At 40.0% G+C, this 26,372-nt stretch overlaps 2 protein-coding genes across 15 annotated transcripts in view; both read right to left on the bottom strand.

The window, feature by feature from the left end:
* Rpe (ribulose-5-phosphate-3-epimerase) overlaps window positions 1-14,001 on the bottom strand; it is a 16,426-nt gene extending 2,425 nt beyond the window's left edge. The window contains 4 exon segments of the mRNA XM_031367801.1: window positions 25-100; window positions 456-615; window positions 7,788-7,867; window positions 13,797-14,001. Of these exon segments, the coding sequence (XP_031223661.1) occupies window positions 25-100; window positions 456-615; window positions 7,788-7,867; window positions 13,797-13,918 (438 nt within the window). The 5' untranslated portion in view covers window positions 13,919-14,001.
* Window positions 14,002-15,161: 1,160 nt separating this feature from the next.
* The window catches only part of Unc80 (unc-80 homolog, NALCN channel complex subunit), a 191,719-nt gene continuing 180,508 nt past the window's right edge, over window positions 15,162-26,372 (bottom strand). For 8 of the 14 annotated variants that reach the window (XM_031367789.1, XM_031367787.1, XM_031367797.1 and 5 more), the window contains 4 exons: window positions 21,885-21,966; window positions 20,704-20,815; window positions 19,886-20,085; window positions 18,146-18,996 (listed from right to left, as the gene is read on the bottom strand). In XM_031367789.1, coding sequence (XP_031223649.1) covers window positions 18,730-18,996; window positions 19,886-20,085; window positions 20,704-20,815; window positions 21,885-21,966 — 661 coding nt within the window. In that variant the 3' untranslated portion in view covers window positions 18,146-18,729. Of the gene's footprint in view, window positions 18,997-19,885; window positions 20,086-20,703; window positions 20,816-21,884; window positions 21,967-24,410; window positions 24,513-26,372 lie in introns of those variants that run through there. The other 6 variants (XM_031367798.1, XM_031367795.1, XM_031367786.1 and 3 more) reach the window with 3 other exon arrangements.

Raw genomic sequence — 26,372 nt, 5'->3', positions numbered from 1 at the left:
ATCTATTTGATTAGCCCATGGGGCCAAATATTCAACTGTAGTTCCTGGTTTGATAGCAAGGCCAACCTGTAACAAACAAATACTAAATCACATTATTTTCCTATTGTATTATAGTGGTCTAGTTTTAAAAAAAATCATCTTACAAAACAATATGAACAGGTTTTTTGTTTAACAGGTTTATTTTTGCTACCTTATTTTTTGTTCTTATTAAAAAATTATTCTTCTTATAATATATTTGATCATGCCTTCAACTCCTTCTAGGTCCTCCCTACCCACCCAGCTTTATATTTTCTTTCTTCCTTCCTTCCTTCCTTCCTTCCTTCCTTCCTTCCTTCCTTCCTTCCTTCCTTCCTTCCTTCCTTTCTTAAGAGCCAGCGGCCCATATCCAGACCTTTATCATTTTTTTCCTCCCACCCATCTTACCAGCTCTGACAGGAACTAGAATAAAATAAGACTCCTATCATCATCGACTTACCTTCATCCCATTCTCCCGGATGTCTTTAATCAAAGCCCCTGGGTTCTCAGTTGCCTCAAGATGAAAGGTATATTGATTGGCACCTGCCACAGCCATTGGTTTTACCCACTGTTCTGGCCTAGACACCATCATGTGCATATCTAGGAAGAAAAGACGTCTCCTATACATTACTGAGAGGAATATACCCAGCTCCCAGGATGAAGTCAGCCTATAGGCTTGTTTATTTTGTCATTATGTATATAAATTAGTATGGCATTACAAAAGTGAACAGTTATAGTTTGGTATAGTCTTTATCCTAAAGGTAGAGTTTGGTTATATTCACTTATGAAATTGTTTTTCCACAAAAAGCACATCTGCTATATGTGAAAAGAAATGAAATCAGAAAACTGAGATCTAAGTCCAAAAAATGCTACTTTCAAAGGTTTAAAGAAGTTCCTCTACCTAGATAGTCTTGTTCTCTTCTAGAAAGCTACACGTGATTCTTCCCATATGCTCTTTCTGGTGACCTTTATCGAACTGTTACAGTAATGGATGCTCTAGGTCCTAGAAATTGAGCTGTTCCTCTACTGCCTTTGGGGTCATTCTTAGTGAGACAGTATGCAAAAGAAGACAGAATATGAGTTAGGTTGAACAGCTAATGCCAGCACAACTGAGATTGGGTTGTACTTGGAGGACATGATGTCAAGGAAACCGGCAGGTGGAGAGGACAATGGAGTTCTGCAGGCTGCTGGGATTTATTCCTGATGAGATGGGGAAAACAAAGGTTTCAGTGATAAGGTCCAACCACAGGGACTACTGTGACAGAAACCCAGGAGAAAGTCAGGTTCTGGAGGTATAGCCATGTAAAAGGTGAAAGAAAAATACAGATGCTGCCAAGGATTTGGCCTGATCAAGAAGAGAGCTGCAGTTCACTGAATGACGGAGAGAGAGCAAGCTAGGAGGGAGGGTGGTAGCCTAAAGTTTGATGTACTTAAACACAGGCATAGTCTTCTTAAAGTTTCTAAAACCTGTAGAGGAATTTTAATCCAACAACATGGTTGCTCTGGCACGGGATCACATCCAAAGAAATGATCTCACCAGATCAGAGACACACTCTGGATTATAGTATGATCTGACAGAAATATAGATATACTCTTAATACACACCTTTAATCTTTAACAATGAAGATAAGTTTTAGTTGAAGAAAGCAGCCATGTTGAAAAGTGACATCTAATTGAGGGGCAGACAAAGTGACAAATCAGAGAAATCTTTACTAGAATAAGTCAGGATAGGATACACTCAACACACATGAGAACAGTAGACAAAGAAACGCTACTTAAGAGCATTGAGAGGAAAAATAGATGGTTTGGTGGGTGGTGTGTATGTATGGCAGTTTTACCTGGACAGTTTTACAGAGATGGTAAAGAAAGAACAAGCTAGACACAAGAGAAGACAGAACTAGTCTAAGAATGAGACAAAAGATTAGAACATATTGCCAAAATTAGTATGAGGCCAGACAGCAATTCAGTCAGAAACCAAGGAAAGTCAGATTGATTCAGTCAGCTTGGAAGATTAGATTACACAGAGGCTAGAAGCTTCCAGGCTAGGCCTAGGGATAGTTAAAACAGAGAAACACTCTGTGCTCAGTATGACTCGGCTCTTATCACCTCATCTGAGGAAATAAAAGCCATATTTATAAAAACAGAATGTATTTCATGAAGAAATGGTTGCTTCAAAGAGTCAAGACAACAAAAACCACCCTGTGACTGATTCTGTACAGGGCAGTGTGTAGAATAATGAGCATTTTTTTTTTTTTTTGGTCAGAGGAAGTACATTTTTGGCATTGCTAAGATATATTTTAAAAATAAATTCTAACACTTCAGAATGAAACTAATATTATAAAATTCAAAAGCTTTGGAAAAGAGCTAGATAACACCAGCAGCATATTTTCTAAACTAACAAAAACATGTTAATAGATAAACTTCATGTAAGAGCAGCAGTCCTAGAACAGTCTTGGGCTCCCTAGTTGATACTGGCTAGATATACAGTACAGGTGTTATGTGTGCTAGATATTTGAATTAAGACATTTCACAGTACCAATCAGCACACAGACTATTAAAGAGAGCTTACTGCAGATCTTCTGATAGTTTACTTTGCAAAGCTTCATTTTGGAGGTTTTCTGGTGTCAAGCGTGGTTTAAAATATTAAACAGAGAGGCTGAGGAGATAGCTCAGGAGTTAAGAGCCCTCGCTGTTCTTCTAGAATACTGGGGTTCCATTCTCAGCACTGATATGGCATCTTGAAACTGTCTGTAACTCGAGTCTCAGAGGATCCAAGACCCACTTATACCCCCACTGGCCCCAAGCACGCAAGAGATTCATAAACATACCTGCTGGCAAAACACCCACATACATAACATAAATAAGTTATTTTTACAAAAATTAAACAAAAAATTCCGGAAATAAACACATGGTAAGTTTTATATTATGCACCCTACATCAGCTTGCTCTTTAAGTCCCTCCTCGGACTCACGTGTGACACTATCTATATACTACAGACACTATATATTACAGACATTATATATGCTACTGCTGGTTCAGCACTTGGCAGCTGGCTGAAGAGATTACATCCGATGTCCTGTATCATCACAGTGCTCATGATCAAGTTACCCTATTTCTACAAAAGTAGTAATATCTTGTGTGGGTATATGTATGCACGACATGTGTAAGGACAGGTGTGTGCATGCCATGGTATGCATGTGGGGGTCAGAGGACCACTGATGGAAGCCAGGAAGGGAAAAGGAACACAACTCAGGCTGTGAAGCCTACAGAACAAATACTTTTTACCTTTGGGTTACCTGGCTGACCCCTACTTTTTACTTGCTATCAGCAACACAGCACAAGAATAATGTTGGTGACAACTGGGACAAGTCCTGATGCTTCCTTTAAGTAAGAATGTAATACTGCAATCCCTGCAATGATGCAGTGAGAAAATTTAACAGAGAATGCATTTACAACATACAGTACATTGTCCTGTTCTAGTTTATTACCAGTTGTTGCTTTCTAATCACTGTTTACCTATGTGAGGCTTTAACACAGAAGTGTAATAAAATGATGCTGTTTCCTGTAGTTGCAAATATTCAGCCAAGATAATCCTTACTTAAAAATAAGTACATCTTGTCAGTATGCTAACTTACATTGATCTTTAATAAATGGTAAAAATCATATGTACACCAAAATGTTGTTTTGGTATCAATTACTTTATGATTTATAACTAGTTAATATATGGTTTATATGCTTATTTCATATATCTGTATACCCGGAGCTGTGTAAAAATGCCAGGGAAAAGGAGTCAAGGCTGGAGAAAGTTGGAGAAACCTTGCTTTGTATCAGACATGGTCTTGCACATGGTCCTGTAGCACTCTAGAGGTAGAGTTAGGAGGATCAAGAGTTCAAAGCCAGCTGGAGGTATATGAAACCCTGCCTGCCCTTCAAAAACAAACAAACAAACAAACAAACACAAGCCCACAAACACCCTCCTGAATTGCACAGTGTAAGGGAGGTGTCTTCTTGATACAGGTGATAAGTTACAACTGGTAGTCAACCCTTAAAATAACAGATGATTTTTTCTAAATTGTAGACTAAGTATGAGGCACATTTGACATAGGCAAAGCTCAAGTACGATGTTTTAAGGTTTAGTCATATTAAATCCTTAGACTTAACAATGTTTTCAACATACAACGTAGGTATCGTTACCCAGCCCTATGATAAGGTAAGGGGCATGTCGAGGTGTGGCTGAGCACAGAAGACAGCAGGCTTTTAATAATATTTACAAGCTCTTTGGCAAGAAGCACAAGGAAATTAGGAAGTGACAAGATTACTTTATTAGTTAAAAACAAAGTCTGTAAAAGTCATTTCCTAAAACAAACAATTTAGCTGTCATTTCGTCTTTTACAAGAGAAAACTGGTGTTTGGAAAAGGCAGCTAGTTGAGCTCAAGCAAAGGTACAAGCTGTCTGGTCAGAGGGATGTGTCTCCTCCGCAAGCACAGTACAGTGTTCTTCCCACTCAGTCCTATGATAATCAATGAGACGTTACTCAAAGACGAACCTATTAAAATACATACTCTAAGCTGCTTCAGCCATGCTATGTACTGTAAACACACAGCAGCATACATAGAGCAATGAAGCACGGTCTCTACCACAGGAGTCCAATGCCACTGCACCACTGACTTGGTTATGACACCAAAAAGCTAACTCATCGCTGATTTGCAGAGCTGGTATGGAGACTGACAGATAATGTCTTAGTATGAAAATGCCTTTGACCTCAGAAATGAGCCAAAGAGGACTTCCATGGTTCTCAACACTGCCTTACATAATAAAGGCTTTTTCTTGTTACTTTACTTCTTAGATGTCTTTTGTACTTAAGACTGACACTGAATAAATACTTCAGAGCTTTCAAAGGCTGCTGATACAGAGCTGCTAATATAAGTATCTCCAGAGGCTAAGGCAGGACCATTCCAAGTTCAAGGGAAGCTTGGATATAGAGTAAGTTCTACATCAACAAGGGGAACTTAGGGAGACCCTGCCTCAAAACTAAAAGTACAGCTAGGGAGATGTCCCAAAAGGGCTAGCCATGTAAGACTGACAACTTGAGTTGGATCCCTGGACCCATGGAAAAATGGGTACAGTAGTGTAGTCCCACTTAGAGAGAAGAGAATATCACGGAAGCTCTCGGGGCCAGCTAGATGGAGTGTGTAGTAAGACAGACCCTGCTTCAATGGGTAGAAGATGAGAGATGACACAGTCCTGACCTCCCCTCCACAGGCACATGAATACATACATACATGCACACAGGTGCACACATGAGCACATACACATTCACACCCCCAACACGCACGCAAGCACATATACACATACACCCACACTTTTTCAAATAGTAAAAGGCTTTGGTTGGAATTGGCATGTGCAAGGCCTCAGCTGACATCAACCAAACTCTAGATCCTTATAGGTTGTACATACAACTTATGAGCTATTTGTTTATCTTTAAAGATTTTGCTTTCAAATATGTAAAAATGAATGTCTGTGTGGGTATGTGTGTGTAAGTACAGAGGCTTACAGAGGCCGGGAGAGAGTTTCAGTGGCTGTGAGCCATCAGATGTAGGTGCTTGGAACCAAACCCTGGTCCTCTGTAAGAGCAGGACATGCTCTTAACTGTGGTACTGCATCTCTAGCCCTAGTGTACTTATTAAAATGCAACAATGTGCTAATTATCTAACCGCCAAATCAAACTGCTTAGCTATAAAAAACACAGGGCTCAAACCCCAAGTATTAACACAGTGTATTCATCTTTACTTTGGAAAATTTTCCTGAAATATTAATTAGCAAATTTATATACACAAATATCATACATACCCATCTAAATCCAAGAAGAAAAGGCAGATTGTATATGGGGCTGGCATTGTATCAGGAAAGACTGATGATAAAAGATACAAAAAATACTGAGAAGTGAGACTATGAATCAGAATATAAGAGGAAAACTAATAAGAAACACATGAGAAAGGCAGCAGTGGGATATGGGAACAGAGTGATTTATTTAATCATTTTAAAGTCATGGCACATATTACTAGCATATTCAAGAAATCTCTTACTTTGAAAACTCCTTTCCAAAACAATAATGTTAAACACAAGATTATATTCAACTACATGAAATTTAAAAAGATGAACATATTAGCAAACTTGAGTTAATATTCACATTTTCTTTGGATCTCTCAAAATAGATGAATCTTCGCAGCCTGAATAAGGTGAGGGATGGCTATGAATAAGACCAATGCAAAATTGTAAATATTGTTTATGAGGTGTTTGGTTTTTTTTAGTTTTTATATCTTAACTCTGTGATTCTCAGATGTGAATTTTGCAATGACAATAGCATCTTGTACATCAAAAGGCTAGACACACCTGCTAGAGCGTGCTCTCAGGACAGACACACTTGCTAGAGCCTGCACTCAGGACAGACACACTTGCTAGAGCCTGCACTCAGCATGGACACACTTGCTGCAGCCTGCACTCAGCATGGACACACTTGCTGCAGCCTGCACTCAGCATGGACACACTTGCTAGAGCCTGCACTCAGCATGGACACACTTGCTAGAGCCTGCACTCAACATGGACACACTTGCTGCAGCCTGCACTCAGGACAGACACACTTGCTAGAGCCTGCACTCAGGACAGACACACTTGCTGCAGCCTGCACTCAGGACAGACACACTTGCTGCAGCCTGCACTCAGCAAAGTCTGCCTTAGTAGGAATGTCCTGTGTCTGTTCTGCTGATAATAGTCAAGACACATGTGGCTACTGAGGCTTGTCATGTGACTATTGTAAATTATAAACTCAATTTTTATTTTAGTTAAAGCAGCTAAATATGGGTTTTAGAGCTACCATACTGAACAGTACAGCTAGAGTCCTTCATAAAATTGTTCTACTGGCAAAAAACTTAAGATTCACTTAGTTATACAAGTTATAGAAATCATTTAAAACTTGGATCTGTTTCAGTTCAAATAACTTCTAGTTTGGAGTGATCTAAAAAGAAACCACAAACCGACAAGAACAAAACCCTTCAGACTTCCTTCTCTATGACACCAAAAGGAACCATATCTGCAGAAAGCCTACACTGGAAGAGGTAAACTGGCTGTTGCACCTCTTAGCTGAATCATAAATTCAACTAGCAGTTACACTAAGTGTAATCGTGTGTGTTTAGCCTTAAGAAAAGCAAAGGTTGGGGAAGGAAAGGTGACTCAGCACTTAGGTGGACAGGATGCTTGTCCAGGACCCTGGTTCAGTTCCTTGCACCAACATGGTGGCTCACAACCTTCTGTAATTCCAATTCCAGGGAATCCAAAGCCATCCTCTGGCCTGAGGGCACTGCACACACATTCAGGCAAAACATCCAAATGAATTATAATAACATGAGTTCTAGCTCTACCTCTGGATCTTACAGTCTGATAAACTAAGGTCTAAGGACAGACTGCACAGTGGGTACAAGTCAGTCTGTCTCAATGAACAGTAGGGAAGCGCTAACTTGGACTCTGTGCTTAGAAAGGCCCCTCTGAGGAGATGACAACCAACCCTAGGGCTGACGGGAGACCCTCACACAAGAGTTTTTCCAGGTAGAATCGGCCTCAAGGCCCTGGGGAAAGGAAGGTGTTGGACTGCTAAGATCAAGCTGGTGACGCAGCAGGAAATTAGGAAAAGAGTGCAAGATAAACTTGACTAAGCAACCTTTCTCCTTTATTTAAGCAATAGAAGCAGTTTTAAATGGTATAACAACCCACTTACCAAAGAAAGGGTCCTGGCCTAGCTGCTTTCGGAGGCTTTCAACCACAGGGTGACCAAAAGTGATGTTGGGAACAAAATGCCTGCAAGGCAAAAAGGAAATCTTACTCCAAAAACATTTCCAATCCCACTTCTGCATTTTTCAATATGAATTCTGACAAGAGAACAAAGGAAAGTTTAGAATTGCATTTTCCCCAAATAACTCTTAATGTTTTTAGTATTAGACAAATTAAACAAAAATAACCAGGTAAGATCAAGTCTGTAATTCATAACCCATGGCAAGCGCAAATGGAAAGATGACAAAAGACAGTTCTGAACTTGCTCAAGGGACACACCAGTGAATACAGGATTCTATCACAGGTGTCCTGAATTTTAGCCTCTAATCCATTTCAACCACAGGACACTAGACTAGTTTATTTAAACCCTTTAAACATTCACCATTTAAAAAATATAACAATGCTTATTGGAGCTAGTCATGGTGTATTGAGAGCTTAGTTCACACCAGGTATTATATCTTTCTTCATACCTCAGACTAGTAAAAACAGATATGATTTACATCCTCTTTGAAGAGCATGGTAACTAACACCCTTCAATCATCTGGTTCATAATCTGTGGAACAGAATTCAAATTAAGTCAGCTTGACACCAACCCCAAAGCACTTAACCTTTAAACTCCTTAAATATTAGGTACATACAAATATTCTAAAATCCAAATAAAACCCCAAATCTGAGACAATTCTGGTCACAAGGATTTTGGATGAGAGAAATTCAATCTGCACCCATTTCAGCCCTCACTAACCAGCCAACCCAGCTCTTCATGAACAGAACTGTGGGATGGAAGACGACAAAATCCTAGAACAAGTGCACAGACAGGCACTCACACTCAACTGCTACATTAACAAAAAATAAACTATAGTGCTATGGCCCTGAAATGTAGGCTTTGAGAAAAGCTTAATGATGCCTATGGAAATGTTAAGAAAGAAAACAGCAAAAGAAAGATTAAAACAAATATTTTAAGTGTTCTGTAGAATTCTGAAATATTAGAAGATCACAGGACTTATGAAACATTGATATTTGTAGGATCAGAAAAGCTGAAAAGGAAGAGAAGGCAGAAATAAGCAAGCTTAGGTCAAAGGGGCAAGGGTGTTGACCAAAGCAGGAGTAGGCTCCATCAGATTAAGGATGGTCAATGTTACACGCAGGTGTTTGGAGTTTATTGCACTGTAAATATCAAGTCGGGTATTAGGGCTTCTTAAGAAGCAAGTAATAAAATACATACAATAAAGCATGAAGATGGAGTGGGCAATAAGTTGTAAGAAGAAAGACAGGTGTTAATGCTAAGAATCAATAAAAATGATAAAAATAGGCAAAAAACAACAAAAAAACAACAGCGACAAAAAACCATCCCCCCAAAAACAAACAAACAAACAAACAAACAAAACAAAAAAAGAAGGCCTGTCAACAGCTGATTAGATGCAACAGGGAGTAAAAGAGTCAGCCACGGTTAAGACTTTTTCTAAATACTTCCTATACATTGAACTTTAAGTATGGCAACCCATGAGACAGGTGGCACCTATATTTTACAGGCAAGGGAACGAAGCCCAGTGTCATACAATCAGTAAGTGCTGGCAGCTGGAGTTAACACAGGCAAATGAGGCTACAAAGTCCAGTCTCAGCCCTCACCTGCCAGGACAGACACCAGAACAATACTTCTGGGGAGGGAGCAGGAACTCACATTCTTGGGATAGACCTGAGAGGGCCAGAACAAGTGGGCCATGGCTACGTTCTCTAATCAACTGATCCTTGGAGGTTCAGTCTCTAGTATTGAGAAGATTATTCCACTGCCTGTCCAAGGGTTATCACTGTCAGGACTCAATCACACACGGATATTAGTTACACCAGAAATAAGGGACTGGTAAGTAGGCAGCAACCCAACAGACTGTTCAACAAATTTACACAGTCTTCAATTGTATATACTGTTCTTTTAATTTACTGTGTGGCCTTGAAAATTACTTTGCGCAAATTTAGGTTTCATTATCATTAAGACAAACATAATAACAAATACTATGTATGTATGGGCTGAGAAGCTGAGAGCCTAATAAATACAAATTTACTTGAGAAACACAAGAATAACATAACTACTGACCTCCAAGTTATGTGAACTATTTGTGCTCCTGGTAGGAATTCAATGAACTGGGTTCACTAAATTCACCAAGAGCCCAATATGCAGCAACCTTTTCACAAGAAACTAAAGGCTTGTGGCTACCAAAAGGCTCAAAAACCTACGCATGAAATCAGATGTTTTGGAACTGCCGAACAACACGAATTATCAAAAGATTTTCAGCCTCTTTATGAGGGCTACTGAGGTTCCAAAAGCCTAAGAACATGAACTTTTATCAAATGCCCCAGATCTCTTACCAGACTAGAAAATCCTAAATTAATTTACTCTAAAGCAAAGGGATTCACCAGAAAAGTCAGTTTCATCACTATTTCAACTATTTCACTCTGACATTCCCCACAACCCCCCTCAAAAGGAAAATGTAACAAAGGGGTCCTCCTTTCTGGATCTTGGGACTTGCTGGGGATAATCCATAGCTGCTGTGACGGGGAGGAGTGTAAGTGTCCCCTCTTGTCAGGTTCCATCAGCATCCCTATACTTTAGTTATAGCTGGAATCAACAAATCAAATCACAAATCACAAACCAAATGTAAGAGGATTAAGGTTGGTACAAATTGCACCAATACAGGAACCAGAAAACCTTCCCATGGATCAGGGGCTGTGGAGTCTTTTTGGCTGGTGGCAGCTGGCAGACACAACCTTAAGAAACAAAACTGATCAGGTGAGACAAGGCTAGAGGAGATAGGGCCCAGGACACAAGGAGAAACTGGTTAATGATGCTTGCCTCACTGGATTGCAGACAATGAAGGCCTTACCAGAATACAGAACAGAATGCCAAACCTTTGATATCCCCACCATGGCCCACGCGAAAAAGTCAGAAATTCGGTATTGATATAAAATCTCTCCAACTGCAAATCCCAATGATTAATTTAGAAATAGCTGTGTGCTCTGCTCCCCTGGTTGGGACCAACACAATCCAGGTAGCATTCCGCCATAGTGTGTTTTGTGCTTTTCTCAAAAAAAAAAAAATTTTTTTTTCCAGAAAATAAACCTGTCCTTTACCTCAGATATCTAACCATACTTGTGTCTGGCCACCTATCGTTTCTCAGCCTCATTTCCGACTTTCTAGATAAATTCAGTTTTAAACAAAGAAGAAAACTGAGGGGTGGAGGGTAAGCAGAGGAGGGAGGGCATTGTATTGAGGCTGGTCACCTTTGTAAAGGGATCTCACAGCTCTAGTCTGGAGACACTGCAGTCCCTCAGGCTTTGTCTACCCTGCCAGGGGATGGGAAGGAGGCTGAACTTCCTGAAACTAGTTTCCTCCTTTGCAAATGATGAATAGAAACAGCTTTTATTTCAAAGAAAAACAAAAACAAAAACAAAAAAAAATGCAGGTACAGATTTAAAGGCATAAAAATTGTACATGAAGAATTTAGGTTTACAAGCCAATGCATCTTGGTAAAAGTAGAAAGATTTAAAAAAAATATTTTTGTTGCCTTATTTACTAAACTTAAGTCTGCCATGGGGAAGGAGGTCTGCTGGGGGAGGGGCAAAGGTGGCTCTAAGAGATGCTTTCTGCTATTACTAAGCAATGATAGCATGCTTTAATTCTCTTATGAAGGAAAGTCAGATTCTACAGTACTTGGGGGGGAGGGGAGAGAGGGGGGAAAAAGGGGGAGAGGGAGAGAAAGAGAGAGAGAGGGAAGGAGAGGGGGGAGGAGAGAGAAAGAGAGAAGGAGAGAGAAAGAGAGAGGAAGAGAGGGAGAGAGGGAAATAGAGGGAGAGAGGGAGAAAGAGGGGGGAGAGGGAGAGAAAGAGAGAGAGGAAGAGAGGAGGGAGAGAGAGAGAAAGAGAGAGGGGGAGAGGGAGAGAAAGAAAGAGAGAAGAAGAGAGAAGGAGAGAGGGAGAGAGAGGGGGGATGGCATTGTATCTTACTCTTCACTGATACCATATTAACCTCAAAAAGTACTAGGACAGCCTACAAAGCCCTGGCTCTACACAAGAACCAGCTATCTAAGGAATACTGAGAGCAGGAGACACAGTCTCATCAAATACCAATGGCCAGCTCTAAAAAGATACACACAAGTGGCATTATAGAGACTAAGCAGGTCACATTTATGTATTTAGGGATCTATGTGTATGTGTTTTTACATATGTATGTAATAATTAATTTTTTTAAAAGGTCATGGATTTGAAAGAGAGCAAGGAGGTGTATGGTCTATGGGAGGGTTTGTGGGAGGAAGGGGAAGGAGGAATGATTTAGTTATATATAATCTCAAAATATAAAGACGTTTAAAAATAAGGTTAAAAAGCCAGGCACACTCAGGTGGCAGAAGCAGGTGGATCTCTGTAAGTTTGAGGAAAGCCTGGTTTACAGTATGAGTTCCAGGACAGCCAAAGCTGTCTCAAAACACCAAAAAATAATAATAATAATAATAAATAAATAAATAAATAAATTACAGAATATCAACTGCTTCTAAGTACTGCTATCACCAACATTTCTATTAGCAAAGTGAAAGAAATGGTCTCCTTCCATGTTTTCTGCATCAGACACACATATCTGTAGCCTGTTCCATGCTGAGACCCCCTACATTCTCTCAGGCACCAAAATCAAACACCATCTCCTGTGGTATACATTCTAGTCAGTCAAGGACCTTCAAGTAAGTATTAAGAAAAACACGAGATTTAACCACAGAGACAAAATTGCTATGGAGAAAAAGCCAGTGACGTTAAAAAGAAATTGGTGTAACTGAGTGTGGTGACCAGTGCCTGTAATCCCAGCATTTGGGAAGCTGAGGCAAGATTCTGAACTTGAGGCCACTTAGATTTACACAGATCTTGTCTCAAAAACAGAAAGAACAGCAACATCCCCAACAAGAAGAGAAACTAAAGACCTGTTTGTAAATAACACATATTTGCCAACGTGACTGAGGGCAAACAGATTTTGCTTATTTGAAATAAATCTATTTTTCTATCTCACTCCAAGGTTTTGTTTTTTTTTGTTTTTTTTTGTTTGTTTTGTTTTTTAATAATAATTCTATGCGAAACCTCCGGTGGAAAATGCTCGAACAAGAAGATTCATGTTCCAAGTCTGTCAAAATCTTCTGTAATCTTGAGCAAGACTTACAGCCTCCTTTGGGTCTAGGTTTGTTTCCTCACTTTAGAACCAACTTAGGAAACCTGTACCCAGATTCTGAACATTATTAGCTATAACTACAATGCTTAAAAATTACTTACAAAAACAAAAACAAACAAACAAACAAACAAACCTGACCTCCCTGAAGAGCAGGGTGCCTGAAGAGAAAATAGACAGGAAAATCAGAATTCGAATGGCTATTCGATACAACTAACAACTGCAGAGAATCTGTTACATGTTAGGCACTGGACTTGACTTGCTCGTTTCAAGTTCCCAAAGACGCGGAAGCGTTCTATTATCAATAACACTTCCATTTTCCTCACGCTGAAACCGAATCCCAATGAAGGCTGAAGCGGCTTGCCTAAGACAAGTCGGCAAGTAGTCGAACTTCGGAAGCCCATCCAGGTGTCAAGCTCATCACCTCTGATGAGTCTGACGCCCAGCTTGGTCAAGAACTAGTTTATCTGAGTTTGGGCAAGTCGTGCCGGTCCCGTTGGGCCTCAGTTTCTCTACGAGTTCACGAGGGTAAAGTCCTGAACACTGGAGGTGGCTCCTGGGTCCTATCACCACAGGTGACGGGGTGGCGGGGAAGGACCGGGGACTGGGCCCCGAAGTCAGCCAGGGCCGGCTCGGTGCCCTGAGCAGCGCGCTTGGCGAGGCAGCCCGTCGCACAGGGGACGCCGTGCACCCAACAGGCGCTCGCTGGGGTGCAGCGACGCGACCCGCGCGGCCAGCCCGCCCCGAGCCCCGCGGAGTTACCCGTCCATTACATCCAGGTGCAGGTAGTCGGCCCCCGAGTCCAGCATGCGCAGGCACTCGGCCCCCAGGTTGGCCAAGTCGCTGTTGAGGATGGACGGGCCGATCTTGCAGCCCGACGCCATGGTGCCGGTTCCCTAGAGCGAGTGAGCCCCACGAGAGCCCGGGCCAGGCAAGACTTCGTCCCGATTGGGCACGCCGCACTGGCTCCGCCCCCTCCCACCTCGCACTGTCTTCCGGACTCTGCCGGAAGCAGCTGCCCTGCGGCAAGGAAGTCCCGCCTCCTTCTGGGGGGCTGGGGTGGGTCTGTCAGCTGGCTGGCTAGGGGCGGAGCCAGGTGCAGAGCTTCTGCCTTCGGTCTTGGATTTCCCAGGATCTTCTTCTGTCTTCTCAGTATAATGGCTTCTTTTCCTTTTGGAAGGAAAAATAGTTTATTGAGTATAATGTAAGAAGGCTACTGGATGATCAGCTAGACTAACACATACAAAGTAGGAATTTGTTTTTAATTTTTTTTGTTTCATACACGTATGCCATATATTGTGATCATATTCAACTCCATTTCCCTCTCTTACTCCCCTGCCGCTCCTCCTGACCCTTTCTTCCCAATTAATCCCTCTCCTACTCAAATAACTTCGCGAGTCTGTAGGTTTTGGGGCAGGGAACCACAGTTGCTTGTGCAATCATCAATTGCAGGATTTCATAGAACTTTCCCCACCCTCTGTCTCTTACAGTCCTCTCTTCTTGGATGTTCCCTAGTCAAGCTACTGATAATTGGTGACTGCTGCTGAGTACTCAGGGTAGGAATTTCTGCAGGATCCAGTTTGATAGAGTTACTATTCAGCCACAATACTTGAAATGGATAAGTGTCGTAATGTCAAATGCATCCAGGGTCTGGGTCAGGAAGAAATGAAAAGGTACATGAAGATACACATGGATAGAATATGAGCAGTTTCTAAAGAACGAGGATGGGGATCTCATAGTTTTAGTAAAAGCATGGTGGTAATTTAGGTGCCATGGTTTCTGCAGGGAACACAGAGGACAATAGTCTTTAATGTTCTGACTTGGGGATAGAACAGCATTCCAGGTCATAATCTAGGCAGTAAAGTCAAGTTGGCTCGCTGTCTTCCATATCTACATTTGACTTTATCTTGAAAGATAGACGATGAGAAACAGGAGTAGGTAGGTATCAAATGTGGAGGTAGAGGGACTGGGGGTGTTTACCCATTAGTGTCTTTAGGCCAGGTATAGATAGAGTGGAGGTTTAAAGAACAAGACATAAAGGAAGGCACAGTGCAGGCCTTGAGAAATGATCCTGAATGAGCTATATCCCACTCCCAATGGAGAGAAATGAAATTAGAGCACATGAAGTGATCTTAGATTTGTTTTATTATATGTGCATATTCAAACACAGAAATCATTAGCTTTCATAAATATCTTTCATAAACATCTCAGTATTTATTCAGATGCATTTTTCCATGCTCTTTGGTCATTCAGTATTCATAACAGACTTTATAGTCATCTGAAGGAAGTTGGCTGTGTAGTCAATCCTTTGTTTTTACCTACAAAATGGCTAATAAAGGACTTTAATCCCATGGTCACAGTGACTATTAAAAATATCATGGAGGTACGTAGATTTATGATCTTAAATGATCCTTAAATAATATAAGTAAATTTATCATAAACTTTTCCAAATACATTCTGCCCTCTACTTGTTTTTATTCTCCTGAGTGTCAAATCAAAGTTTGCTTCTGAAATGCTGCAGTTGAGACCCACGAAAGTAAATGAGGAAGTGGGGACAGTTTACTCACTGCTGAGACACAAGGCCATGGATTGGTAGTGTGAGGTCACAGAGTGAAAGAGGGACTCTATCACAGCAGCAAATTGTGGAGGGTTTCTGATTAAGAATCCTTTGCAACTCAAGGAAGGTATGTAGTTCATGTTTTAGACTATAATTCTATTCACTTATGACCCTTTCTTCCCTATGGATCTCTGTACACATATGATTATTTCCTCGGAAACTCTAGGAGTGGGCAGCAAAGTGGAGAAAGTTCTTCACTGACTAAAAGAACAGATGCTAAAAGAGAGATGCCATCCTGTCTTAAGTTACTCTTGGAGGCTCAAAGCAGAAAACCAACGGATGCCTCCAGCACTGCCGTGTACCCAGTTGTGCCCTTTGGCACTGTTGTTCTCAGTGGCTTGTTCCAAGGTGCCCAGTAACTCACTTCCCTTGTCACAAGAATCAAATAATGTAATAGAATTATAGAAAACACTGAATGCTGCAAATGAAAGTAAAATGTTTGTTCTAGAAAATTCTGCATCCAGGATTTAAACTGCTTTAATCTGAAGAGTACACATGGGTACCCACGATTGTGGATGATGTGTTTTTATTCCAAGGTCTCTCTATAAGGGTACTTTCCACAGGAGCAATTTTAATTGGATGTAATTTTTTAATACCTGGGAAGTGGGTGCCTGTTTTTATCCTTCCTCTGAATGAGATAAATATTATTAAGCATCACAGATTAAGATATGAGCTAATTTTACTAATATTATATTGATCAAAAGTGATAATTAGTTCTTAGTCACATTTTGAATATTACAAAAGATTGTCAATTAACTTGAACTTTTAACTGTTTTCTTTAAGTTATTCCTTCAAACTCCAGGTATCAGTATTCCTGAGAATACATCTTGTGACAGTCTTATGCACATACATATACTTTAGTTACCACACATAAACATTCAACACATTACATTCAACACGTTTAAGGACACATTAAATGGAATAGAAGAGAAATCTCAAAAGTCCCAAGACGAGAGCATGCCCACTCTGTAAGTCCCTATTTCTCAGAGTGGTCATGTCTTTTTTTTTTTCCAAGATAAAACATTACTTTGCTTATTGAAAAAGTTAATAATAGACTTCCGTACACAACACTGAAGGAGTCAGGTTAAAAGGCAGACAAACCAGTAAAATCGTTTCTCAAACAGCCCAACACATTTAAAATGTATAAAAGTATTTAGGGTTATTATTGAGTATTTAACAATTCTTTGACCTCTATCCTTCCTAATTATCTGACACAATCATAGAGATTTTGAGTCACGAATCCAAAAGAGGGAACAAAGCACAGACGTATAAACGCACATAACTTAGACACTTGACATTACCAAACATAAGGCCTCTAATGCTAATTAAGCAGCATAGTTTTTAACAGGCAAAATATATCTGTTTAGACCCAGAAAACCACTCACATGTCTACTTCTGCACTTAGAAATGAATTGAGCATTATGTCTACATGATGTGAAGGTATTATAACACAGAAAAGGTTCATTTATCTCCTGGATTTCCCACACTTGTTCTTAGCCAAAAGCCAAGAGGGTGGTACTGCCCTGGTTTTCTGACCTGGGGGATTTTAAATTTTATCCTAGTTAACTTATAGATTAACTTTCATTCTTGTGGTGAATGGGATCAGAGCCCCAAAATATATTTGATTTTATAAGTCACTGTGCTTATGTAATAAATAATTCTAACATAAAAAATCGTTTCCTTTATGATTTGTATGGATTTATAGGTATTTTCTTTATAGTATACATTTCATAGCCAACATAGTCAACATTTAAGCATATAGAATATATTTTAAATTCATCTCAACATAATCAAAATCTGTTTAATTTCTACTTGAAGACTAACACACACATACACACACACACACACACACACACACACACATACCAATGTAGGTATGTTATGAGATTTTTCAATGTTTAGTAGCTACATTTCTTTAATGTAAACTGCTAAACTTTTGAAAACCATTTATGAACTGTATGATGCCCAGCCCTTTAATAATACACTAAGTACTGGCCTGACAAGCCTTTCAAATGTTATTCTTTTTTTTTTTTTTTGAAGTAAATGCACTTCAAGTTAAAGCCCTATTTGTAATATATACAAGCTGTCTGAGTCTATAAAGAAATTGATTACTCTGACTTTCTCTCATTAACTGAGATCTCCTAAAGATCATAGAATATTTGACAACTGAGAAAAAGTTACTTTCTGGTCTAGTTCTAACAACTTTAATGTATGAAAATATGCCCTCAAAGGCAGGCACGAGGACAGCGAGGGGAAGCAACTCCCCTTCCCAATCGGTCCTAATCTGAATGTTGATGTCATCATGGATAGAATTAGGAATGCCATCTCTTTTGAGCCATGCTATTTACACTTAGCTTTTTCATAATTATATAGCTGTCTGTGTTACTTAATTCAGAATCATATCTGAGATTCTAGAATATTCTCTGTATAATATAACAGATATGAAATGGAATATGTGGCATCAGAATTTTGACTTAAAGGATGTAAAGGACAGTTAAAAAATAAATTTTGAGAAGTCCACAGCTCTAAAAATAGTATGTTTTTTTTTTAAATAACCAGATATATTATTGACCTAAACAAAAATAGCTGCAGGGTTTATAGTTTAGTTTCTAATTATTTTTCTTGCTGGTTGTTTCTATGTAAATTTCTATGCACGTAGCCACCTAATGTAAAATTTTGAAACTACAAAAATAAACATTGTCGTGAGATGTATAATGTGAGTATCTTATGAGACTGCATTCCCTTTTAGAACTTATTATGAGGGCAGTAATATTAAATATTCTCAACTGTCTGTAATGGTATAGATTCTTAGCTGCTCAAAGCAAGCTGCTATACACAGTGTGCAGCAAGACGGCTCTTCCCATTGTTCTTCCCTGTTATAGTCTTCACACAACTAAAGACTTTTAGCTATTGATTTTTAAGATGTTTCTGAAACATTAGGGGTTTTGGCGGCAAAATGCACTCAGACTTAATGCCACCCACGGGCTATAAAGTGCTGTTTTAGAATTCATAATTTGCACCAGAAGCATTCTATCTTCAGTAGTCTTCAGTAGAGTGCAGAGCTCCTGCGATACAGAACTAAACATGGGACTCATCGAGTGCTGAGTCTGCCTCCCCCAGCTCGGGAGGAGAGAAAGTGAACTGGCTGGACAGCAGGGGATTCTCCATGCCGTTTTCCTCACTGATGTGAAGGACGGTATCTCCGTGCTGTAGGAGGCTGGATGTTTCAAGGCCAGTGAAGTCATCCGGGTCCGACAGTTGAGTAGAGAGGGGGTTGTGAGCTGCCGCACCTTGTACTTCTGTGTCCTCCTTTTTTTCTCCCTCTTCAGCAAGAAGGGGCTCACTCTGTGATCAAAAGGATCATAGCATCATGGACAAGATGGATGGGTACCAGAAAAGTACATAAAAAACGTCTGCATGGCTCTAACTGGACAAGAAAGCAAAGGTGAATTCCAGCCTATGCCATAGGCAGGATCTATAAGCGCGCCTCCAGCTTTCAAAGCTTTGGCTTCCTGCCCTTTGACATAGTGTTTGTTTTTTCAGGGGTAGGAAACATTCTTATAGACTATGAAAATGAACCAGTTCAAGTGATGTGCTACTTTTTAACTGTAAAAGCCTATGCAAACATGTATACAAATATTACCATTTAGGGTTTTTTTTTTTTTTTCTTCGAGACTGTGTGTAGCCTTGGCTGTCCTGGAACTCACTCTGTAGAGCAGGCTGGCCTCAGAAATCCGCCTGCCTCTGCCTCCCAAGTGGTGGGATTAAAGGCATGCACCACCACTGCCTAGCTACCATTTAGGTTTTTTAAAAAAATCACATCAGAATATGATACCTATGTAAAGTTATTTATATAAGCAAAAGAAAATAATATTAAAACATTGGAGGAAGAGCCTTAAGTCCATCCGTTGATGCTAGTAACTTCATCTGCTGTAATTGAAAGGAACTTCAACTACATATCAAATTTCTGTTATCAATGGTTATTCCAGCTGATAAATAATTTCTTTTTATGTTTAACACTAAGACTCCTCTTGGTTTTCTTAATTATCAGCACATTGTTGAACGAACACTTTATTTAGATTTTCTTTTTCACCATGGCAAAAATAGTATCTGTTTGGGCAATAAGATGTTCCAGAAACAAACTTAATTATTTGGAAGAAATGTGCTTATCTAAATGTTTCCTTCAAATAAGGGTTCAGGGAACAGGTCTTGCCTGTCTCTGCGGTGCCCTCACCTGCTTGGGAGACAGGCTATGAAGATCTGCAATGATAATGGCGGGGGAGGATGTAAGCACTGGCTTCTCTGTTCCTTCTGGCTTCCTAGCTCGGCCTGGGCTGCAGCTCTGTGGTTGGCCCGTTGCAGGAAGTATGTCTGTTGGGGCAGCTGTTGGTTCTGGCTGAGCCTCAATGAATGTCACAGATCGCTTCTGATCAACTGTAAGTAAGAGGCAAGCCAATGGGTAGGAGAGAATTGACTACTTAATAATGGCATGAACTAGTGATTCATCATAAAGACATTGCTGGTTTGCAATAATAAGTGCGATCCAATAGGACCATTTTATGTATTTTGATTTCACCTTCTTATATGGACTAGGAGTGAAGAGAGAAAAATCCTTTCTACACGAGTGTCCTCAAATATGATTTGCAAAAGTTAACTTATCATAATGACCCTCCTAGTGATGGTCCTACAACTAAAAAGGCCAACGAGTTAATGTCTGTGCCTCTGTTTTTAGTAAGACATAGAATATTCTAGTTCCTGGACTGAGTAGAGAAACTACTACCTTTTGTTTTCTATTCAAGTTCAGAATATTAACAATTTACCTTGGGTTCTTCCATTTACCTAGGTTCACTGGGAATGGGGAAAGGTTGGGAAAGACGAGAGAGAGAGAGAGAGAGAGAGAGAGAGAGAGAGAGAGAGAGAGAGAGAGAGAGAGAGAGAGAGAGAGAAATAGTAAAGTTTCCTGCGATACTTATCCTAAGACCTCCCTAAAGGTGAGCTCATTGCATCGTCTCAGTTTCTGCAGGAACAGAAGGGACCCGAGGCCTCCCTCACCCGATGGCTTTGTTTTAGGTTGAATGCTCCTGCGAGTGGTGGACAATCGAGCTCCGTGCCGGTTTCTGGGTTCAGTCTGAGTCTTCTGCCTCGACAGGAGAGGGCGCCTTAGCTGAAGAAAACAGATAAAATAAAACTGGCAATAAAGTCCAACTGTCTGGGAGCAACAGATGCAGTAGTCAGGTGACCCTAACTCGGCCATCCTGGTGTGGAACGCCAAATTTGAGAATTTCAGTGGATAGAAAGCCAAAAATAATGCCCAGGGCCTGACTTTGGCATACCCGAAGCTATTGCTGAACACATCTCAACTCTCAGAGAGCTATACTAAGAAGCCTAAGCCTCTGGCAAAACATTAGAGTCGAGAAGCACCCACAGACAGCAGCAGCAGGCAGAGCTGCCCTCAGGTTTTTATTTACAAAATAATAGATGAGCCAGGAATGGTGGGTGTACCTGGAATCCTAGTACTCGGGAAAGTGAGGCAGGAGGATTGTCTTTGACCCCAGCTTGGACTATATAGTGAAACCCTATCTGGAAATCGAGAAATAAGAGATAAGAAGAGAGGTGTGAGGGGGAGAAGGAATAAGAAAGCAGAAGGGGAAGGAGAAACCGCTGAGAAACGGAGGAGTCTCATCTAAGGAAATCAGCCCTCTACTACCACTCTAGGCTGGCTACTAACTAACTCCATGTGACCCAGGCTAGCATTAAACTCCCAACCCTCCCTCCTCCCTCAACCTCTTAAGTGCTGGGAATGTGGGTGTGCACCACAGCACCCAGATGAAAAAAATATGATCTTCTGTTTCAGTATTAAATTAAATCTTCAGTCTCAGAGTTGAGGAAGGACTGGTCTTTGTCTCTCTGTAAAAGCAGATGTCCGGTGACCTATGTAACAGCAAGCTCTGCCAGTGAGTTTGGCTGGGAAAGGACCTTGCCAAGTGGAGAATAAGAAAACCCACTATAAACCCAATGCCCTTACCAAAAAGTCAGCTTCGCAGAATAACAACTTCGTATCTGAAATAGAATCCTCATGTGCCCAGCTTGCCCAAGCACTTACCATGCTTTAAAGCTGTTGTATACTGCTTATCTCAGGCTAGAAGGGCAAGAGTAATCTTAATAAACATTAGCAAGCGTGTGGCTCTTCCACCATACAGGAGGACTCTGTAACCTTTTCGGGGTCTTCTTACCTGCCTCAGGCCCCTCTTCCTCCCCAGTGGCTGCTGCAAGAGGACGTTCTGCTGACCAGGTTCACTCTGTATACTTGCCACCCTGCCAAGCATCAACAGCATTAGTCTACCATGGAGACCGTGCAGAGGATCATTCTTTGATGAGTGTTAGCCAAAACCACTTATATGGAAGGGTCACTTCAAAGATAACCATTATCTTTGAAGGATGGTTGGGAAAGAGTCCCTGGGGTAGGGTTTTGTTTTTGTTTTTGGTTTTTGTTTTTGTTTTTAAAGGCTTGGAAAGGAGGACAAGGCCTTTGTAGCCCCAAGTTCTCAAAATTGAGATTCTTGTTTTCAATCGCTGATGTTGTGTCTATCGTTCAGCAGGACGTTGGTTTGGTAACAACCCCTGGTTTAGGAGCCATCAAAAGGCTTAGCGCATCATATTCTAATCTCAATTTTTGTTTTTTTCCAAGGGGAATGGAAACGCTGGCAACAAATACACACAAACAACTCTGTCACATGGATGGGAACACCTGTTTCAAAACTTCTGATTTCAATGACAGTAAGATGGACAAATAGTGACCCACATCAGACACAGAATCCATTTGGGTGAAGGGACACACATTCAACGCATGTTTGCAGCCTGAAGTCTATGTGACAGCTCGGCAAATCAGTAGTCACACGGGTAGAGAATTTAAATACATTCAAAGATTATTTTAGGTTTAAAAGGCTGGCAAGGTAAACTGTCAGGACAACTCAATTAGCTGCACTCCTGTGGAGCATGCAGTTTGTAAGAGAAGTGGTCTGCTCCTCCCAAATTCACTGTGTATGTGTGTCTCTTATAAGCAACAATGACTTCTGGCAGGGTCTGCTACTTTAGTGTTGGGTGACTCGGAACATACTGAGATGGGCCGTGATCCTTTTTCATTCTCCATGCATGTGTTACAGTTATCTACAATGGAAGAGAGAATGAAAAGAGAGATAGCACTGTGCCCAGATGATGTTTTAATTCCGTGGTTGATGTCAATGTGATTAATTGGTTTATGGTTCAATAATGTCTTTGCCTTGGCAAAAGGAGAGTCATCGACAGATATTGCTAAGGTAAAACATCCCACAGAGGAAACCTGTCAGCAACTGGCCAGAAAAAAAAAGAAAATGATTATATCTACACAGTCCTATTTTTATCGTGTGCTAGATGAATACTTCATTGCACTTTTAGTAAAAGGAATTAGCAGCAAGATGGGCATTCGGATGCTTCTCATGTACTGACAACTGGCTAATAATCACAGTTGGTGTAGTCAGAGCTACCATTTATTTCAACTCCAACTCAGGTTTTCACTAGAAGAAAAAGCAATGATTCTCAATAAGATCTGCCAAACTTTCTATAAAATAGGGATATGATTACAGCATCTGACTGATGTATGCAACACAAACTTCTGCAAAGAATACAAAAAAAAAAAAAAAAAAAAAAAAAAAAAAAAAAAAAAAAAAAAGAGGTCTTTAAAATTTCTTTGCTTCCCCAAAGATCAAGCTCAAAGGATTGATGTACATTATCTTTATGACTTGGTAGCATATAGGAAGGACATCTACACTAAAGAAACAGGGTGGCACATGCTGATAATCAGTTCAGACTATGTTGCTGGCCTGTTTGAAATGACATCTCCTTATTAATTATCCATTTTAATGTGTCTGTTAAGTTGGAAAGCATTATATGCACACAAGTAGAAACACACTTCTTCCAATACCAAGCAAAGCTACCATTGGAATGGATTCTTCATTGACATCTAGATGTTACCTCAGTTCCCTTGGCCATAAAGGGAGGTTGATACTTACCAACTACCTCCCGTTAAGGTAGAGAAAAGAAGTGAGTTGATGGGAAATGGTTTGTGTATGGAGAGTGACATATATAGCATGCTTTCTTGTTTTACATTTGCTGTTTGTAATGAGTTTATTGCTTCTAGGATACTAAGAGGAACTAGGTAATCCATTTTGAAAATAGTTGGACAGAGAAAATGACTAGGAGGCAGTCCTCTTGTCTCATCCTTATTTAGTAATCTGAGATTGTGAGGAAAAAATGGTGCAAGAAAAGAAAGAAAAAAAAACCATATTACTTGGAGAGTTAAATGTCACAACATAAGAGTAATTTCATGATGATTATTCCATGAGGAAGATCATGAGCATCAAACTTTCTCTATGGACAGAAAGGCTTATAGCTGAGAAATCTATCAAGTTTCTCTAGAAATCAGCTGTTCTATGTAAATAATCTAGGAATGTATACAGCAAGGATGAAATTACAGAACATGTTTCTGGGACACATCTCAGGCAATAAATTATACTTGCCTTAGAAATATGATGCTAACATTTGTATTTGACACTTCAATGAATTAGTCACATAAATAATAAACAGCTAAAAGTCTAACTATGAATGTAATGTATGAAAATTTTCATTTCTTGGAGTTTATTTTGAACTGGAACTATATATAAAAATTACCTTTGATTTAGATTCTGTTCTTCATATAATATAATATTTCAGTTATTTGCTGGAACCATGAGAAAGCCAAGCTCTTTGTGCTAAGAATCTTTCTGTATTATGTTCTGTTTTCTACTTTAAATTTTTGAGGTAGTCCCATCCAGAGTCTGCCAGAACTGGAATAATCAAAAATAGTTTCCTCAACAGGAAGCTACTCCATTTTATTGGATACTCTCAAAATTTTACAAGTACTTCAGTAGGCAACTGAATCCTTTTGAATAACTGAAATATCTATTTCATACATGATAGTTGCAAAAAGGAACTGAGAAGTCGAGATGAGGTCACGTTTGTCAGAGCAGTGGATCAAATGCTAAAAGCTTTATCCTATACTGAATATTGAATTCTTGGAAGCTTTAATTATAAGAATGGCAGCTGGTTTTTATGGTCTTAACCAAACAGGGTGAAATGATAAGTATCAAAGCTAATAAAAGTTACTAAATTTTGATTTATATGGTCTTAACCAAGCAGGGTGGAATGATAATATCAAAGCTAATGAAAGTTACTAAATTTATTTAGAAACAGGTATGTTGTGTGTGTGTGTGTGTGTGTGTGTGTGTGTATGTGTGTGTATGTGTGTGTATGTGTGTGTGTGTGTGTGTATAGTCCTGGCTGTCATGAAATTAGCTTTGTAGACCAGTCTGGCCTTGAACTCAGAGATCCCTCTGCCTCTGGAGTGCTTGGATTAAAGGGAAGTGCTGTCACCTCTGCTACTACCACCCAACCCAAACTTTTCAGATTTAAACTAGCCTCACTAACATCGCACAATGCATAAATAAGTAGCCTTTTGTTGTAGAGAAGCAGCAAGGTTTCCATCTGTGACCACAGCTGGCATCTGGAATGTACCATCCACCTGCTGAAGCCTCCCATGGACTAGGGCTCCATGGCAGGCCCGTGCTGGCATGCTTTTCCTTCTCCCTGTGTTTCTGAGTTGCTGAAAATAGCACTTTGGCAAATGATAGTAAGATCCAGAGTTCAGAAAAGAACATTCAAACAGGGCACAGTAGTGTCATGATTTAAATAGTCTTCAAAACTAGTTGACATTTATACCACAAAGAAATGATGTATGAGGTAGGGAAATTTAGATAATATTAGGAAAACGATTCTGACAAAGATTACCTCTTTTTACAGTTACAGCATGATGGTCTGGACTGAAGTGTATACATATGTGTGTGCTTCCTAACATGCCTGATAAACTCTGTTTAAATCAGAGTTATGTAAACAAGGAGCCATTCAGTAATGCAAGGATAATTAAATTATAAATAGCAAACTATGTATTACAGTATATTATATAAATAAAAAAGCTAAGCAGGAGCAACAGGTGATTACTACACTCCCAAGATATGAAATTGGTGTGCTTATTGCTTCTTTCTGTACTTTTGACTTCAGCTTTAATTTGGATCTAGAACCCTAGAAGTGGGACCTAAGATGCGTGGCACAGCCTATCCTGAGGGGCCTTGTGGTGGAAACTGTCATCAAGTCAATGCTTAAGGAGCAACAGGCAGGCAGCGGGGAAGCCAGTAGAACACCAGAGCTCCTCCCCTTTGCAAGACTATCATTGTTTAAAGTTTATGTAGCCTTCAGAGCACCCAAGAAAATATATTTTAAGTGCTAGAGAATTTACAGACTAGAGGCTCAGATCAGATTGTAGGGAGTAACTGAATTTTAGACATCTTGGGAGGAGTGACTTAGCAATGGCAAAGAGCACATCTGGTGTAGCAGTGCACGTCTTAGCACCGCCTTTTCAGCTGCATTGCAGGCTGGTGGAATCTTCCTTGTACTTGAAGAGGACCTGGCAAGGTTTTATGCCTTTGTGGCTACATATGAGGATGAGGTGGGTATACTACACAGGTTTTTATCTCATCTAGACTACAGTCTTGCTCTAATGTGGACTGCATTCTTAATTTTCACAGTGATTAACTTTTTTATTTTTTTTTTTTATTTATTTTTTTGGTTTTTTGAGACAGGGTTTCTCTGTA

The sequence above is a fragment of the Mastomys coucha genome, unplaced genomic scaffold, assembly GCF_008632895.1.
Source record: "Mastomys coucha isolate ucsf_1 unplaced genomic scaffold, UCSF_Mcou_1 pScaffold14, whole genome shotgun sequence".
NCBI classification, from domain to species: Eukaryota; Metazoa; Chordata; class Mammalia; order Rodentia; family Muridae; genus Mastomys; species Mastomys coucha.
Note: the sequence above shows the minus strand (reverse complement) of the source record. Positions and strands in the feature narration are given on the sequence as shown.